The sequence below is a fragment of the Orbicella faveolata genome, unplaced genomic scaffold (genome assembly GCF_042242905.1).
Source record: "Orbicella faveolata isolate gen_17 unplaced genomic scaffold, um_ofav_v1 contig_1, whole genome shotgun sequence".
Lineage (NCBI taxonomy): Eukaryota > Metazoa > Cnidaria > Anthozoa > Scleractinia > Merulinidae > Orbicella > Orbicella faveolata.
The window spans coordinates 26,999,610-27,017,302 of NW_028301536.1; the positions used below are offsets into that span (position 1 = coordinate 26,999,610).

Here is a 17,693-nt window from a genome sequence, read left to right on the forward strand (position 1 = left end):
AAATATTTCATTGAAACGGCTTCTAATTAATAGTTTTTCCGAAACATTTTAACCTCAGAAAAGTCCCGTTTGAAACAAGATTTACTATACTTATTTTATAGGCTTGTGATTAGTCAGTTTTATTCTGTTATCCTATGTGCATTGGAGAGACCAGGGGTTACTTTTGTCGCTGACTGTAAAAAGACTAAACTAAATACAAACAACAGGAAACACTAGTAATAGGCCCAACACTGAGCTATTTTATTCTATGATTCATTACATAGTTAACTATGTGAAGACATAGTTACAGCTGGGCCGGGCCTTCCTTTATATCCCCGTTACTCGCTCTATCCAGTCCCTTAGATAACGGACATTGGCATACACTCCCAGCTTATTCGCCCAGGCACATCCATCACCCCAGCTGACGACCCCCTCCAAGTACCATCTGCCATTCCTGTTTTTACACACATATGGCCCTCCGCTGTCACCCTGGCACGCGTCCTTGCCACCGGCAATCAGACCTGCACACATCATGCTCTTGTGGGTCCTTCCTGGATAGGTTTTCTGACATGTACTGTACGGTACGATAGGTACGCTAACCTGGAAACAAGTTTTTAACAGGATTTACTACCTTTCAGAACAAGAATTCATCCATACAAGGCCGCAAAACTTGCTAATTAATCGATTCTAGAGTGTATGATACAAAAATATTTTATCTCCCTAATTTGTTCATATGTTAAGAAAGAATCGCTTGTGATGCTAGTTGTTATGGCTTATCGGAGATAAAATAGCAGAAATTTAGTCTTTTACAGCGAGATTTTCTGAGGGAAAACAAAACACAACGAGAAAAAAAAACTTACATTGCGAAGGAGTTGCAAGCTGATCAAATATCGAGTAAAAGAGGAACTCAAACGCAATTTAAGAGCCATGTTAATAATTTCTTTTTTTCCTTACCTGCATGAGGTAGTCTGGAGAAGCACCAAGATGTTTAAGTCGACCCCACCCTGTTACTGTGCATTGTCGTCCCTGTTGGTCGCCTTTATTTGGTAGGCACACTGGTTGCACCGCACCGTTAATTTGGGCTGGTCGGTCCAGTCGCAGCAAGGCAATGTCATGAGCATACCGGACAGGGCTGTGGTAGCTAGGGTGGCGGTAGATTCGTCGTACATTGAAGTCTTGTACTTTGTTAGTCTTATAGGTCCTGTGGTGTGCTCCAAGCCTAAGTAACGACATTTAGTTACTTTAAAAAATAAGACTCTCCATTTTTTTTTTTTTCATTCAGTACGAGCTACGTCTTTAATTTTAAACTAGTGTTAATACGTACAATGAGCTCTCCGAGTTTTACGAAAATCGTTTACTGCTCACAATAATGTATTCCCATTAGATCTATCTTATGTTTCTTTTCATTAAATAGTTACTTATAATTCATTAACCAGGTTGGTTGTCTATTAATCGTAATAGTAAATGGACAGCCGACCTGGGTTAGCTCTTTTAAGAAATTCAGAGTGCCCTATTACCAGACCCTAGTAATTAGATCCTCTTTTGTAAAGCGATCTGTTTGATTTTTCTACCAACTCGTGAAAGTAAATTGTTGCTATGGTGGTGGTGGCGATGGTGGTGGTTGCCGTAGACATCGTTTTGGAAAAGGTCTCTGGTTAGCTTTCCGCAAACTTATATTATGATCATGCAGCGTCTTCAAATCAATGTAGAAGTTAATCTCCACTCTTTTCGTCGACTATTTCAGTTTTAAAAATATACGACCCGACGTTCTTACCTCACTTTGAAATCGCGTTCATTAATATTCTCCACGCAATGAGCTGCTGTCACAACCCATGTTGGACTCAATAATGAGCCACCACAAAATGGTCCTCTGGTCATGAGCATGGCTTGCCATGGCCACGAATTAGGGGCGGCTTGATATCCACCAACAATTCGAGAGCGGGGACGAACGCCACACCCATCTTGGAAATGAAAGACGATTTGTCATCGATATATTGGTTTATGGCATTACATTGCATGTGTCAAGATTTAAGTGCTGTTTGAGATACATCACACGACAAATTTATATAACTCGACATAAATAAAGGATAAAAAAATGATTCCTGCTACCGATAAGATGCATGTCTTGTTGTGTACCGTGAAGTAATTTTCACTTGTTTTATTCATCATGGGTGTCTAGTAACTCATATAAAAGCCTTGAATTGATATTTTTAAAGTGAACCTCTGAGAATATCATATCTTTTTGTTCAAAGGATTTTATATTACGATGTAAATTTCTATGGTACCTTTGAGTTGTGCAGTTAAGGTCCAGTAAAAATTTAACGGCAAATTCAGCTCTAGGCAAAACTGTTCTAAAAGGCCAAAGCCTTAATCTCTTAACTCTAAACTACTATTCAACAAGCTCAGAGGAAGCGTAATTCTAACATCTTTGCTCACCTATGAATGAGAAAAGTCCAAGGAATAAAATTAACCCAACAAACACCATCTTCGTACTTTGGACGTTTGGTGAAGAATGTTCAAGCTTTAAAGAAGCTGAACCGTTTATAGCAAGCTAGTACAAAATCTACGCTCCTGCAGACAAACACCTGAGTAAAGGTAATCAACAACGTCCCTACTGAGAATAAACAAACCATTATTTCAAAAGCAGGTGTCGGTAAACAAGATGGTAAAAACAAGAGATCCATAAAATTCAAATGTGCATGCAAATGGAATTTTTATATAACACCATGCATCAAATATTGACCATGACTATTGGAACTATTCAGTTTCTGTAAAAACCGAGTTCTGAATAAAGGCTGATGCAAACATTTGTCCGTAGAAATTGCGCAGAAACTGCACCAGTTAAATTGTGTTTGCTCTTTCATCAGAATGATTGACTGAATTCATTAAGACATGGCGAAAGTTTTGTAAAAATGGTTTGCATTTCTCCTTCAAGTTATCTGTTAACGACAGTCTGAACAAGCTTCTAGCTTCTTGTTGTATTTTTGTTTTGTTGTCGTGCTTTTAGATAATTAAAAAAATTCCGGCCAGTAATCCCCATCCAGGATTTTAAAAGTTTCCACTTCTAAATCGCATGTCAAAGTATACAAATAGTATGTCTGTTCACCTGATTGAAAAAGTCAAAAATTGGGATTGAAGGCCGTTTTAAAAAAAAACCCTCCTCCCCCTTTCCCACTTCATTCGCTGTCCAGACACGACGTAAACCGTAATCTTAGCATAAAACTCTCCACCTGTCCATCTGTGGTTCGTACTAAATTACATCTCGCATTTTACGCGGGACATTGCCGGGTGAGAATACTACTTTCTGTCAATAAAGAACATTGTTCAGCCGGTTTTCCACTCGATAATAAATTTACAAAAAATTGTAATATAGGTCCATCAATAAGGCGTCCAAAACCTGACGTCAATCACTTGTTGAAAGGATCGAGGATAATTTTCTTTGTATAGGACGAAATTTGCACAGGAAAATGATATTTCAACATCTTGTTTGCTTTGGTAGACAGACACAGGATATTTCTTTCCCTTTTTACCTTTTTTGAGGAAAAGCGAGATATTTATCATATTTGGAATAAGCCTTTTACATTTTATATGCCATCTGCTCATATCCTTGTCCAGTATAAGCAAATGGTCAATCCACAATGCTGTGTTGCCTCCTCTTTCAAACAAGGTGGTTTTTGTGATGGGAAATTTGACATCAATTTGCTCTTACATTGGCACAACGAGAGGAGAAAGAGGAGGAAGGGACCAAGTGATGGATGAAAAGGCGAAACTTCCTCGACCGTTGTTATGTCTTCTAAAACTAAATCAGATGTTTTTGCACGAGATTAATGAACTAAGTTCCCCCACAGCAATATATTCTCTCAAAACACCACATTGAATTAAAATTTCGTTTAATGTCCCTCCAGTCATTTATCTTGTTGTATTCCAAACAATCTACATTACTACATTTCTCGGGCATTACTGTTGTCATCACTTTCTAACAGGATGATTGATCATGGTTTTTGTATCGATTTTGGAATTGGGACTCGTACTTTTGGTAGCATCGTGCTGCCGCCCCATCGCATTCACACAGCGCCTTCTGGCAAGACGAGTTCCCGAAGAACCACCATGATGACTTTTTCGCTGTAAACGAGAAAGAGCAACAATGAGTGCCTGCTCACAAGCTACATCATGAGAACCAGCATGTATTTGACAAAGAGTGGCAGTAACAGCTATTTTCCTAGCTTAAGGAGAATATTTGCTGACGTCATTGTTGACATTTTTCCTCATTAACATGCTACTCGGTACAAAGAAGGCATCATGCTAGACACAAACTGAGTACAAAAATTTAAAGAGCTTATGAAACTTAGTAATTGGTGAAATATATGGCTCTTTGGGTGTAATATTCGAGGAGAAATTGGCTTTCAAAAACTGCAAAATATTTTAGGGTGGCAAAAGCGCGTATGAGTTCCCATAGTCCTTGTAAAATTCTCAATTTTTAAACCCGCGTCGCACAAAAAAAAATATATTCGATACATCGGGCTTAAATTCTCTGGGACAGTTAATCGTGCTATACCCTTTCAAAATTCAGAACTAATGTTCTTGTAGCTCCATCAAAAACTGTATCGCTCGTGCTAATGAGGCAAATATTGTAAACAAAGATTATCCTAGGTATGTTAATGATTTACATCGATTCTAACGAAGAAATGTGACTTTGAACTTCCTAAGCGGTACTAAGAAACGATTTTCAATCCATAACTTGTAGGACGACTTTCCCACCCGTCAGCACTGTTTAAAGAGTCCTGCATTGTAGAAACCCACCACAACAACGGAACCAAAACAAGCAAACGTCCCCACGAATCAAATGATAAAACAAATGCATTCACTTTGCTTTCATTTCTACATCAGTCAATTAAGGCCCAGTTCAGACGCCGAACTTTTCATGAGCCGAACTTAATTCGAATTTGGACCGACCCAAATTATCAAAATTACACCTGTTGATTCAGAAGTCGAACTTAATTCGCCGAACTTTATTTAGTTTAAACCAAATCACATCGAAATGTCAGCGATTTTCAGGCAAAGTGAAAACCGCTTGTACAGTATGTTATAATGATTTAGGCAGTAGGTTCGGCTCATGAAAATTTCGACGTCTGAATCAAAGCCGTTCCAAAGCCGAAATTCCCGGCTGAGCTAGGCGGGAAGAACAGCTGGCCCGTTCCAAATTCAAATAGCCGTTCCTAATTGATTCAAACGCCGAACTTTTCATGTACTTAATTCAATGTATTTGGTTCGGCTCATGGAAAGTTCGGCGTCTGAACTGGGCCTAAGGGTAATTTTCAATTGCACGATATTTGGCGCCTTTGCAACTAAGGCTAATGCGTGAGGTCTTTTCGAATGCAAACGAAATTCACCGCTTTTTAGTGATGTTCCCCCACACGAGCCTCTACTGCAAGCTACAATGAGCGAAAAAATTGTTGAGACACGTCGAAGTAAAAGTCGATTTTCGAACGTCTTCGAAACATTTTCTCCCAAACCCCTCGCCCGTAAACAATGTTGATTTTTCCATTTCCCAGACGGACCACAGCGCCTACACAAAATTGAATTGGGGAGAGGTTGATGGGGAGGGGTGGTGGGGGCAAAATAGAATAAGAGGTTACCATCGAAAATCGGCATTTTATAAAAGTGTCTCAACTACTTTTGTCAATCATTGTAGATCGACAACCGAGAATTAGAATAGGGCCTAATATCGGCACATATTTCTGGGTCCATATTGAATGTCTCTCAATTCTAAGAAGCCATACTGTCCTCAAAATCATCATGATATCTAAAAGGCTTTACTCACCACCGAGCTTAATCATGCTGTTTAGTTTAGCAGGAGTAATGAGTAATGCAATCTTACGGAATTTCCTCCCTCCCCCACCTCCCTGCACCCTACCCCTCTGTAATATTTAAGCAATGATAATGAAACTTAGAGCGTTTAAAGTGTATTAATAAAACCGAAATGCCATCTCTTATGTACGTAATTATAAGCAATGCTGCCTCTACTTTTGCGTTGCAAGTGTTTTTGGCTATGATGTCGTCATAACACTTGTCGTGGATAAGACAACACCTACAACAGCAAAGACGCGAAACCATTCCTTTGATAAGAATTGCTTTGGATAGCTTTGGATCTAGACTCATGAGGGTATAGTAGAGGAGGGGGGGGGGGGGGGGGGGCGTATGAAACCATGAGTCATCCTCGTATCTTTTTCCATAGAGTCAATCGCTCTTTTAAAATTTGAGCTCGACATATCACCACTTGCTAAGTAAAACTAATTTTACAGCTGAGGTTTCTGCCAAGGTAAAATGCTCCTGGAAATACCGATTATTCATGAGCTCAAAATAAGGTATCTCGTGAAGGAACTTCTTTGTATAAGAACCTATCTTTTTCGCACTATTCAGCCAAGGGGCCATTTCCGAGTTTCCTTGTGCCTCTGTTGCAAAACGGGTTTTACAGAAATGAATTTGATTTGCATGAAAACGATCCTGTACGCTCAACTCGTTTTCATATGAACGGTTTAGCACGTAGATTCGTTTTGACAAGGAGGCAAAAGGCAACTCGGAATGGCCTATTGTCTTGACAGCTACAACAACAGAGGCATTCCAAAGCATGCAGTGCTGTTTTCGCTTCTACTAGTTGTCCTCAGCTGTTTCTTCAATGTGCGCACGAGCAGAAATTTATTCATTATGCAGAAAAACATCAGAGATAAGAAAGAGAGTGCTCCCATTCAATGGACTACCCGATTTTAGGCTAGCTTAAAAATGTATGCTTGGAAAAAAAAATAATTAAAAATTAGTCAATTACGTTGTTACAATGGTAGTTGTTTGAAAATCCGTTTGAAAACATGCCCTACTTTTAATCGTTATTTTATCTTACGTTCAGCAGTTAACAGATTTACTTCATTTTATAAAAGAAAAATACTTTATTTGCATGTGCGTCCCTCTCCTCGTGGGGATGTGTCAAAACAAGGTACCATTTGGAATTTGGACGTCATCTATTCACTATCGGAAAAGAGGCGCAGCGCACGGCCAAATGGAATATATTTTAAAAATAATGCAAAACGAGAGGTAACTTTGACATTTCCTCCAGGTTTACTATGTGTGCATAATAAATCAGTATTGCACGCGCGTGATGTAGGCTTTGTGCTATCTCGAGTTACAATAAACAGCCGAGCCGTGGATATTGCTGACCTGTCCAAACGTGCAATTTCTTGAAAATATGATAAAAACTTTTACTGTATGACGTTATCACTTGATGCGTGAATCATTTATCTATATAACAGCTTGGGAATTTGAAACCAAAATCGAGGGAAGCCCAACGCGCCAAATTGAGTTCTGATAAATTCTTTCACGTTTATATAAACAAGTACCTGATGTAACTCAACAATGCGCGCTCACGCTGGCTTACTACTTCCTCGCTGCAGTGCAGGTGTTAATATTAAACAACATCTCATGGGTAACTTGATGTTTCAGTGAAAAACCTTTTTTCAGGAGACTACAAATATAGTTCCTAGACTGGCTCATGATTTCCGTTTGCAGTATTTTAATAGTATTTTGCGAGATTCTATAAAAACTGACCAGATTTCATTTTAGCGCCATTTATGACAAAATTCTGAATTTTTCGAAAACAGAATAAAAGTTCCCAAATTTCCCTAAAAGATCCTCTAATGTTTTCCTAACCCAAAGCCATTATATCAGGTTCATTTCTTTCGCCTAAATATCTTTTTTTCCTTTGCCCTTTATTTGTCCGATACCGCCACTTTTTAGCTTACATCAAATTATTTTAATTAAAAATTCTGATCCTCAGATGATGCATTACTAGCGTTCTGATTGGTTCCTAGAATCTCCAACCTTTGTACCGGTGTTTGACCTTATTTGGAAAAACTAGTGCGTGAGCCATTAGCAACTATCAGGTTTAGCGGGTTTTTGCCGCGGAAATGGAAAAAAATAATAATAGGCAAAGTCTTCCCGGAAACTAAAAAAATAAAATAAAATAGAATAAAACAAAACAAAGAATGTCAAAATTAACAACCTACGTAGCGGTTTGAAGCAAAATATTTCATTGAAACGGCTTCTAATTAATAGTTTTTCCGAAACATTTTAACCTCAGAAAAGTCCCGTTTGAAACAAGATTTACTATACTTATTTTATAGGCTTGTGATTAGTCAGTTTTATTTTGTTATCCTATGTGCATTGGAGAGACCAGGGGTTACTTTTGTCGCTGACTGTAAAAAGACTAAACTAAATACAAACAACAGGAAACACTAGTAATAGGCCCACCACCGAGCTATTTTATTCTATGATTCATTACATAGTTAACTATGTGAAGACATAGTTACAGCTGGGCCGGGCCTTCCTTTATATTCCCGTTACTCGCTCTATCCAGTCCCTTAGATAACGGACATCGGCATACACTCCCAGCTTATTCGCCCAGGCACATCCATCACCCCAGCTGACGACGCCCTCCAAGTACCATCTGCCATTCCTGTTTTTACACACATATGGCCCTCCGCTGTCACCCTGGCACGCGTCCTTGCCACCGGCAATCAGACCTGCACACATCATGCTCTTGTGGGTCCTTCCTGGATAGGTTTTCTTACATGTACTGTACGGTACGATAGGTACGCTAACCTGGAAACAAGTTTTTAACAGGATTTACTACCTTTCAGAACAAGAATTCATCCATACAAGGCCGCAAAACTTGCTAATTAATCGATTCTAGAGTGTATGATACAAAAATATTTTATCTCCCTAATTTGTTCATATGTTAAGAAAGAATCGCTTGTGATGCTAGTTGTTATGGCTTATCGGAGATAAAATAGCAGAAATTTAGTCTTTTACAGCGAGATTTTCTGAGGGAAAACAAAACACAACGAGAAAAAAAAACTTACATTGCGAAGGAGTTGCAAGCTGATCAAATATCGAGTAAAAGAGGAACTCAAACGCAATTTAAGAGCCATGTTAATAATTTCTTTTTTTCCTTACCTGCATGAGGTAGTCTGGAGAAGCACCAAGATGTTTAAGTCGACCCCACCCTGTTACTGTGCATTGTCGTCCCTGTTGGTCGCCTTTATTTGGTAGGCACACTGGTTGCACCGCACCGTTAATTTGGGCTGGTCGGTCCAGTCGCAGCAAGGCAATGTCATGAGCATACCGGACAGGGCTGTGGTAGCTAGGGTGGCGGTAGATTCGTCGTACATTGAAGTCTTGTACTTTGTTAGTCTTATAGGTCCTGTGGTGTGCTCCAAGCCTAAGTAACGACATTTAGTTACTTTAAAAAATAAGACTCTCCATTTTTTTTTTTTTTTTCATTCAGTACGAGCTACGTCTTTAATTTTAAACTAGTGTTAATACGTACAATGAGCTCTCCGAGTTTTACGAAAATCGTTTACTGCTCACAATAATGTATTCCCATTAGATCTATCTTATGTTTCTTTTCATTAAATAGTTACTTATAATTCATTAACCAGGTTGATTGTTTATTAATCGTAATAGTAAATGGACAGCCGACCTGGGTTAGCTCTTTTAAGAAATTCAGAGTGCCCTATTACCAGACCCTAGTAATTAGATCCTCTTTTGTAAAGCGATCTGTTTGATTTTTCTACCAACTCGTGAAATTAAATTGTTGCTATGGTGGTGGTGGTGATGGTGGTGGTTGCCGTGGAAATCGTTTTGGAAAAGGTCTCTGGTTAGCTTTCCGCAAACTTATATTGTGATCATGCAGCGTCTTCAAATCAATGTAGAAGTTAATCTCCACTCTTTTCGTCGACTATTTCAGTTTTAAAAATATACGACCCGACGTTCTTACCTCACTTTGAAATCGCGTTCATTAATATTCTCCACGCAATGAGCTGCTGTCACAACCCATGTTGGACTCAATATTGAGCCACCACAAAATGGTCCTCTGGTCATGAGCATGGCTTGCCATGGCCACGAATTAGGGGCGGCTTGATATCCACCAACAATTCGAGAGCGGGGACGAACGCCACACCCATCTTGGAAAGGAAAGACGATTTATCATCGATATATTGGTTTATGGCTTTACATTGCATGTGTCAAGATTTGAGTGCTGTTTGAGATACATCACACGACAAATTTATATAACTGGAGATAAATAAAGAATAAAAAAAAGATTCCTGCTACCGATAAGATGCATGTTTTGTTGTGTACCGTGAAGTAATTTTCACTTGTTTTATTCATCATGGGTGTCTAGTAACTCATATAAAAGCCTTGAATTGATATTTTTAAAGTGAACCTCTGAGAATATCATATCTTTTTGTTCAAAGGATTTTACATTACGATGTAAATTTCTATGGTACCTTTGAGTTGTGCAGTTAAGGTCCAGTAAAAATTTAACGGCAAATTCAGCTCTAGGCAAAACTGTTCTAAAAGGCCAAAGCCTTAATCTCTTAACTCTAAACTACTATTCAACAAGCTCAGAGGAAGCGTAATTCTAACAACTTTGCTCACCTATGAATGAGAAAAGTCCAAGGAATAAAATTAACCCAACAAACACCATCTTCGTACTTTGGACGTTTGGCGAAGAATGTTCAAGCTTTAAAGAAGCTGAACCGTTTATAGCAAGCTAGTACAAAATCTACGCTCCTGCAGACAAACACCTGAGTAAAGGTAATCAACAACGTCCCTACTGAGAATAAACAAACCATTATTTCAAAAGCAGGTGTCGGTAAACAAGATGGTAAAAATAAGAGATCCATAAAATTCAAATGTACATACAAATGGAATTTTTATATAACACCATGCATCAAATATTGACCATGACTATTGGAACTATGCACTTTGTGTAAAAAACGAGTTCTGAATAAAGGCTGATGCAAACATTTGTCCGTAGAAATTGCGCAGAAACTGCACCAGTTAGATTGTGTTTGCTCTTTCATCAGAATGATTGACTGAATTCATTAAGACATGGCGAAAGTTTTGTAAAAATGGTTTGCATTTCTCCTTCAAGTTATCTGTTAACGACAGTCTGAACAAGCTTCTAGCTTCTTGTTGTATTTTTGTTTTGTTGTCGTGCTTTTAGATAATTAAAAAAATTCCGGCCAGTAATCCCCATCCAGGATTTTAAAAGTTTCCACTTCTAAATCGCATGTCAAAGTATACAAATAGTATGTCTGTTCACCTGATTGAAAAAGTCAAAAATTGGGATTGAAGGCCGTTTTAAAAAAAAACCCTCCTCCCCCTTTCCCACTTCATTCGCTGTCCAGACACGACGTAAACCGTAATCTTAGCATAAAACTCTCCACCTGTCCATCTGTGGTTCGTACTAAATTACATCTCGCATTTTACGCGGGACATTGCCGGGTGAGAATACTACTTTCTGTCAATAAAGAACATTGTTCAGCCGGTTTTCCACTCGATAATAAATTTACAAAAAATTGTAATATAGGTCCATCAATAAGGCGTCCAAAACCTGACGTCAATCACTTGTTGAAAGGAGGATACGTTTCTTTGTATAGGCCGAAATTTGCACAGGAAAATTATATTTCAACATCTTGTTTGCTTTGGTAGACAGACACAGGATATTTCTTTTCCTTTTTACCTTTTTTGAGGAAAAGCGAGATATTTATTATATTTGGAATAAGCCTTTTACATTTTATATGCCATCTGCTCATATCCTTGTCCAGTATAAGCAAATGGTCAATCCACAATGCTGTGTTGCCTCCTCTTTCAAACAAGGTGATTTTTGTGATGGGAAATTCGACATCAATTTGCTCTTACATTGGCACAACGAGCAGAGAAAGAGGAGGAAGGGACCAAGTGATGGATGAAAGGCCGAAACTTCCTCGACCGTTGTTATGTCTTCTAAAACTAAATCAGATGTTTTTGCACGAGATTAATGAACTAAGTTCCCCTACAGCAATATACTCTCTCAAAACACCACATTGAATTAAAATTTCATTTAATGTCCCTCCAGTCATTTATCTTGTTGTATTCCAAACAATCTACATTACTACATTTCTCGGGCATTACTGTTGTCATCACTTTCTAACAGGATGATTGATCATGGTTTTTGTATCGATTTTGGAATTGGGACTCGTACTTTTGGTAGCATCGTGCTGCCGCCCCATCGCATTCACACAGCGCCTTCTGGCAAGACGAGTTCCCGGAGAACCACCATGATGACTTTTTCGCTGTAAACGAGAAAGAGCAACAATGAGTGCCTGCTCACAAGCTACATCATGAGAACCAGCATGTATTTGACAAAAAGTGGCAGTAACAGCTATTTTCCTAGCTTAAGGAGAATATTTGCTGACGTCATTGTTGACATTTTTCCTCATTAACATGCTACTCGGTACAAAGAAGGCATCATGCTAGACACAAACTGAGTACAAAAATTTAAAGAGCTTATGAAACTTAGTAATTGGTGAAATATATGGCTCTTTGGGTGTAATATTCGAGGAGAAATTGGCTTTCAAAAACTGCAAAATATTTTAGGGTGGCAAAAGCGCGTATGAGTTCCCATAGTCCTTGTAAAATTCTCAATTTTTAAACCCGCGTCGCACAAAAAAAAATATATTCGATACATCGGGCTTAAATTCTCTGGGACAGTTAATCGTGCTATACCCTTTCAAAATTCAGAACTAATGTTCTTGTAGCTCCATCAAAAACTGTATCGCTCGTGCTAATGAGGCAAATATTGTAAACAAAGATTATCCTACGTATGTTAATGATTTACGTCGATTCTAACGAAGAAATGTGACTTTGAACTTCCTAAGCGGTACTAAGAAACGATTTTCAATCCATAACTTGTAGGACGAGTTTCCCACCCGTCAACACTGTTTAAAGAGTCCTGCATTGTAGAAACCCACCACAACAACGGAACCAAAACAAGCAAACGTCCCCACAAACCAAATAATTAAACAAATGCATTCACTTTGCTTTCATTTCTACATCAGTCAATTAAGGGTAATTTTCAATTGCACGATATTTGGCGCCTTTGCAACTAAGGCTAATACGTGGGGTCTTTTCGAATGCAAACGAAATTCACCTCTTTTTAGTGATGTTCCCCCGCATGAGCCTCTACTGCAAGCTACAATGAGCGAAAAAATTGTTGAGACACGTCGAAGTAAAAGTCGATTTTCGAACGTCTTGGAAACATTTTCTCCCAAACCCCTCGCCCGCAAACAATGTTGATTTTTTCCATTTCCAAGACGGACCACAGCGCCTACACAAAATTGAATTGGGGAGAGGTTGAGGGGGAGGGGGGGGGGGGGGGGAATAAAATAGAATAAGAGGTTACCATCGAAAATCGGCGTTTTATAAAACTGTCTCAACTACTTTTGTCGCTCATTGTAGTTCGACAACCGAGAATTAGAATAGGGCCTAATATCGGTACATATTTCTGGGTCCATATTGAATGTCTCTCAATTCTAAGAGGCTATACTGTCCTCAAAATCATCATGATATCTAAAAGGCTTTACTCACCACCGAGCTTAATCATTCTGTTTAGTTTAGCATGAGTAATGAGTAATGCAATCTTGCGGAATCCCCCCCCCCCCCGCCCAACTCCTCCCCGCACCCTACTTCTCTGTAATATTTAAGCAATGATAATGAAACTTAGAGCGTTTAAAGTGTATTAATAAAACCGAAATGCCTGTTAAAAAAAAGGATGCCCTGGGAATATCATGTTACGGGCACAATGACATGTTATACCAAATTACCAAATATAAGTTAGATAAGTTTCAGAGTAAAGTCGTGACATTTTCTAGAAATATGTAGTTTTAAGCCAAAGTAGGCTACCCCGGTACCACCTACCCCCACCCCCTGCCCCGTTTTTGAAGTTTGCGGTAACAACCTTCAAAAATTATTTTCTCTACCATAGTGCTTCAAGTTTTAAATCAGGTTTGGTAAACATTGAGCAAAGTATAAGCGTGAACCACTTACCACAACCCGTACAGCCATCTCTTATGTACGTAATTATGAGCAATGCTGCGTCTACTTTTGTGTTGCAAGTGTTTTTGGCTATGATGTCGTCATAACACTTGTCGTGGATAAGACAACACCTACAACAGCAAAGGCGGGAAACCATTCCTTTGATAAGAATTGCTTTGGATCTAGATTCGTGAGGGTATAGTAGGGGAGGGGGGGGGGGGGGGGCGTATGAAACCATAAGTCATCCTCGTGTTTTTTTCCATAGAGTCAATCGCTCTTTTAAAATTTGAGCTCGACATATCACCACTTGCTAAGTAAAACTAATTTTACAGCTGAGGTTTCTGCCAAGGTAAAATGCTCCTGGAAATACCGATTATTCATGAGCTCAAAATAAGGTATCTCGTGAAGGAACTTCTTTGTATAAGAACCTATCTTTTTTGCACTATTCAACCAATAGGCCATTTCCGAGTTTCCTTGTGCCTCTGTTTCAAAACGGGTCTTACGGAAATGAGTTTGATTTGCATGAAAACGAACCCGTACGCTCAACTCGTTTACATATGAACGGTTTAGCACTTAGATTCGTTTTGACAAGGAGGCAAAATGCAACTCGGAAATGGCCAATTGTCTTGACAGCTACAATAACAGAGGCATTCCAAAGCATGCAGTACTGTTTTCGCTTCTACTAGTTGTCCTCAGCTCTTTCCTCAATGTGCGCACGAGCAGAAATTTATTCGTTATGCAGAAAAACATCAGGGATATCGATAAGAAAGAGACTGCTCCTATTCTATCGACTACCCAATAATTTTTGCTAAATTAGAGCTTTGCGGAGTAAGATGCCTCTGTCGGAAAAGCAAAGCTGGTACTACAGAAATATACTAGGGTAGATGTAATAGCCAATATTCTGACAAACAAAACTAGTCTTCCACAGGACCAGAGCCTGGGTGGCATTAAATCTTAAGGTCCCTTTAATTTCGGATACTTTTGGAAACACAGATCTTATCCACGTGCCTAGCTTATCTAGTCACCCACCCAAAGAATATAAGTACCGTAAATTAAGTTTAAAAAAAACGCTTAGCTCTGACAATGCACCCTGTCGTATGTGCAGGTATACATTTCCCATACATTATACTCTACAGAAAATGTGAACATGTAGAGGCTTAAGTTACCGATCAATTTCGTCCACAGGCTCTCCTTTTCCTCCTACTCCACACCAGCAGCCGTATCCATTGTAGTCTAGCGGGTTTCTTCCAACTTTACACCAAATCATGGCACCAAACTGGAGTGAATTTCGTTTCGAAAGTGGTCTGCCTGCTAATAAACATTTTACAAGAGCGTATGATGACCAAGCCATAAATAACTTTCTAGAGTACGTCTATTCGGTAACAACTCAGGAAAGATTGCTGCTGAATTGAAAAAAAGGTATATTAAAAATGTGTAGGAAGGAAATCCTGTTCTGAATTTGTACCATTAAAATCACTTTTTTGGGTATTTTAAGAACCAGCGATTACGGCTTAATTGAAAGTTGTCAATGTTTCGAACAGATGACACAAAACAGTACGAAGGATGCTTTCCAGAAAGTTTAGAATCTGTAAATCATAATGTATGATAGTGCACCTCTTTTGTGACATCATGATGCATCACGTGATGATAGGTTATGGTCTCACGAAGAAAGGAAATAAAAAGGGGTTTGGCATGCCGTTCTCTGAAATTACGGACATTTTAATAGTCATGTTATTTCATGAAGTTTATACGATTTGTCTAGATTATATATTCAGTTATAAATGTGCATATCATACCTTGTTCATCACGGTCGGCGTATATGGCACTAAAAGCTTCCTGATGTTCAAAGTATTGTGGTGTTCCGAAAGAAAACGGCAAATAGAAAATGCAGTTAAATTTACAATTATCATATACGGTAGAAACGGACAAGGCCAAAATCCTAATTTCCATAATAGTAATTCAGCGTTTCTCTTATGATTCTGTCTTGAAATCTTATGTTAAATCTAATATCCGTCCTAAATTCGCCATTTCATTTGTTTTTTTTTTATTCGTTTAATTCAAGGTGACACGCCTCAGATATAACGTGTATGAAATAATAGATGCAGGACAAAATGCAGAACTGTTCGTGTCATTAAATGTTGCATTCTTTAGCCCTACAAAAGAGCGACTATGAAATAACATATAACTAAACTGTAGGAAAAAGATTTAGACATGAGATATCTTGCATCATCATTACCTTTTTCGGCAACTGCCTAATTCGCGCACACCGCACTGCAATGATCTCTCGTATCTTTAAACCCTTCTGCGGCAATTCAAGCACACGATTTTTCCTATATCTACTTGCATAACTCATGGTCGTTGAGTAATCTTTGATCTTGTCTTGTCCTTATACACTCTTGATCGGTCCTTTTCTATTCCCGTGACTTAGAATGCGAAAGGGATTAATGATAGCTCACTATCAACCGTCTCCTTGCGCCGTGGGACGCATAAGGTCACTGCGGTTTCATTTAGAATATACCAGATTTTGTTTCGCGATTTGTTAACATATTATATAGCATACAAAGCATGGAATATCTAAAATAGTAGTGATATATATCAGAAGCATATCACCTCGACGATGTGATATGCTTCTGTTTATATATATGCATTTCTGTACCTTTCCTTCTGAAGTAGAAGAGTCTCCACCCTTGATTAGCGCCAACACAATAATGATTAATCTCACAAGCATTTTCAGTGGTAATCGACACCAACGACTATAGCGAATTAATCACGATTATCACAACAGCGTGGTTCGTGGTTCATTTGTAAAGAATTTTTGTTTGAGCAATTTATTATAAAAAGTAATCAATAACCTTTTGAAAATCCCGACAAGTCAATCTATGTTCGAATTCACACTGACGGTACATTTTTGACCTTTTTTTTCTTTCTTGACTAATAGTGAAAATAGTTTCCTGTTGATATTTATGGCGCGATCTCCAAACAGCTTTCTACCAGAGGCAAAATAATACCGAGAAAACGTTAAGTTGCCTAAGAGAATGTATAAATGGAATTTTTGAAAGTGGGTAGATCCACTTTAATTATTCAATGACGTAACATTGACGCAGCTGCTTAGACCAAAAAGAATGACCTTGGAAACTAACAAGCGTTGATCAGTCTTAAGGTTGGCAATGTATATCAAGTAAGTAAGCAAGTAAGTAAGTAACTACGTAAGTAATTTATTTAATGTCAATAACACGGGGAGTGCTTGGGCAATCTCTCGAGCCAAAGGCTCATGTTAAAAGTTCCTGACAATAATAGTAATAAGAACATGTATATATGAAGAGTAAGTTCAAACTGAATAATTAACAAGATTTTACCATTTCAGCTGAGTAAATAAGATTGAAAAGTATTTGCCAGGCAGTTTTTATATTGACACCCATTTAAAGCTAATCAAACTTGGAAATGTGCTGTTTGAAGGTTGATACCGAGATTGCAGATTACGTCTCTGATATTTAAATAATAAATTTTTGATCTTCCCCAATGGTTGAAAGCAAAATACCCTAAAATAAGGAAAGCAAAACGTTCATTATTTCTGCTTTAAACAGGGCCACTGGCTGTCGTTTTTCCAAACTTGTAGCCACGACGTCTTTTTCCACGAAAGGACTTAAAACAGAACTTACCCAACTCTTCATTATAATTGTTTTTTTGAGTTATGCTTATTCTCGATATTCCGCATTCTAACTGTACTGCCACACCGCGTTTACGCAGTAGCAAAAAACCCACAATTTTTTGTCACTAATCATTTCAAAAGATTACACCAAAAA

The 17,693-nt window shown here is 38.4% G+C and overlaps 3 protein-coding genes across 5 annotated transcripts; all 3 read right to left on the bottom strand.

Moving 5' to 3' along the window:
• Positions 1-216: 216 nt before the first annotated feature.
• Positions 217-2,504, bottom strand: LOC110061736 (trypsin-2-like). The gene is made up of 4 exons (XM_089298328.1): positions 2,416-2,504; positions 1,754-1,940; positions 934-1,198; positions 217-579 (listed from the first exon to the last, which is right to left on the bottom strand). The coding sequence occupies exons 1-4, from the start codon at positions 2,462-2,464 to the stop codon at positions 307-309; spliced, it is 774 nt and encodes a 257-aa protein (XP_089154454.1). The 5' UTR covers positions 2,465-2,504; the 3' UTR covers positions 217-306.
• Positions 2,505-3,852: 1,348 nt separating this feature from the next.
• On the bottom strand, positions 3,853-16,685 carry LOC110061810 (phospholipase A2 A2-actitoxin-Cgg2a-like). Of its 3 annotated transcripts, none has more exons than XM_089298344.1 (5): positions 16,547-16,685; positions 15,687-15,726; positions 15,057-15,201; positions 13,903-14,021; positions 3,853-4,101 (listed from the first exon to the last, which is right to left on the bottom strand). In XM_089298344.1, exons 1-5 carry the CDS (start codon positions 16,616-16,618, stop codon positions 3,956-3,958), a joined length of 522 nt encoding a protein of 173 aa, XP_089154470.1. In that variant the 5' UTR covers positions 16,619-16,685; the 3' UTR covers positions 3,853-3,955. The 3 variants fall into 3 exon arrangements, with proteins under 3 accessions (XP_089154470.1, XP_089154475.1, XP_089154468.1); XM_089298349.1 differs by lacking the exon at positions 3,853-4,101 and adding an exon at positions 11,901-12,149 and having other exon boundaries at positions 15,057-15,198; positions 16,547-16,679; XM_089298342.1 differs by lacking the exon at positions 3,853-4,101 and adding an exon at positions 11,901-12,149 and having other exon boundaries at positions 16,547-16,679.
• On the bottom strand, positions 8,266-10,561 carry LOC149118568 (trypsin-2-like). The gene is made up of 4 exons (XM_089298335.1): positions 10,468-10,561; positions 9,806-9,992; positions 8,983-9,247; positions 8,266-8,628 (listed from the first exon to the last, which is right to left on the bottom strand). Exons 1-4 carry the CDS (start codon positions 10,514-10,516, stop codon positions 8,356-8,358), a joined length of 774 nt encoding a protein of 257 aa, XP_089154461.1. The 5' UTR covers positions 10,517-10,561; the 3' UTR covers positions 8,266-8,355.
• Positions 16,686-17,693: the final 1,008 nt, after the last annotated feature.

Excerpts from the sequence above, each read along its gene's own strand:
- LOC110061736 (XM_089298328.1), bottom strand. The coding sequence starts at position 2,464 with ATGGTGTTTGTTGGGTTAATTTTATTCCTTGGACTTTTCTCATTCATA. Across the intron at positions 1,199-1,753 it reads GAACGCGATTTCAAAGTGAG|GCTTGGAGCACACCACAGGA; the intron begins GTAAGAACGTCG and ends GTCGTTACTTAG. Across the intron at positions 580-933 it reads CTCCAGACTACCTCATGCAG|GTTAGCGTACCTATCGTACC; the intron begins GTAAGGAAAAAA and ends ACTTGTTTCCAG.
- LOC149118568 (XM_089298335.1), bottom strand. The coding sequence starts at position 10,516 with ATGGTGTTTGTTGGGTTAATTTTATTCCTTGGACTTTTCTCATTCATA. Across the intron at positions 9,248-9,805 it reads GAACGCGATTTCAAAGTGAG|GCTTGGAGCACACCACAGGA; the intron begins GTAAGAACGTCG and ends GTCGTTACTTAG. Across the intron at positions 8,629-8,982 it reads CTCCAGACTACCTCATGCAG|GTTAGCGTACCTATCGTACC; the intron begins GTAAGGAAAAAA and ends ACTTGTTTCCAG.
- LOC110061810 (XM_089298344.1), bottom strand. The coding sequence starts at position 16,618 with ATGCTTGTGAGATTAATCATTATTGTGTTGGCGCTAATCAAGGGTGGA. Across the intron at positions 15,202-15,686 it reads CGCCGACCGTGATGAACAAG|CAGGCAGACCACTTTCGAAA; the intron begins GTATGATATGCA and ends AATGTTTATTAG. Across the intron at positions 14,022-15,056 it reads CCTGTGGACGAAATTGATCG|GTGTTGTCTTATCCACGACA; the intron begins GTAACTTAAGCC and ends TTGCTGTTGTAG.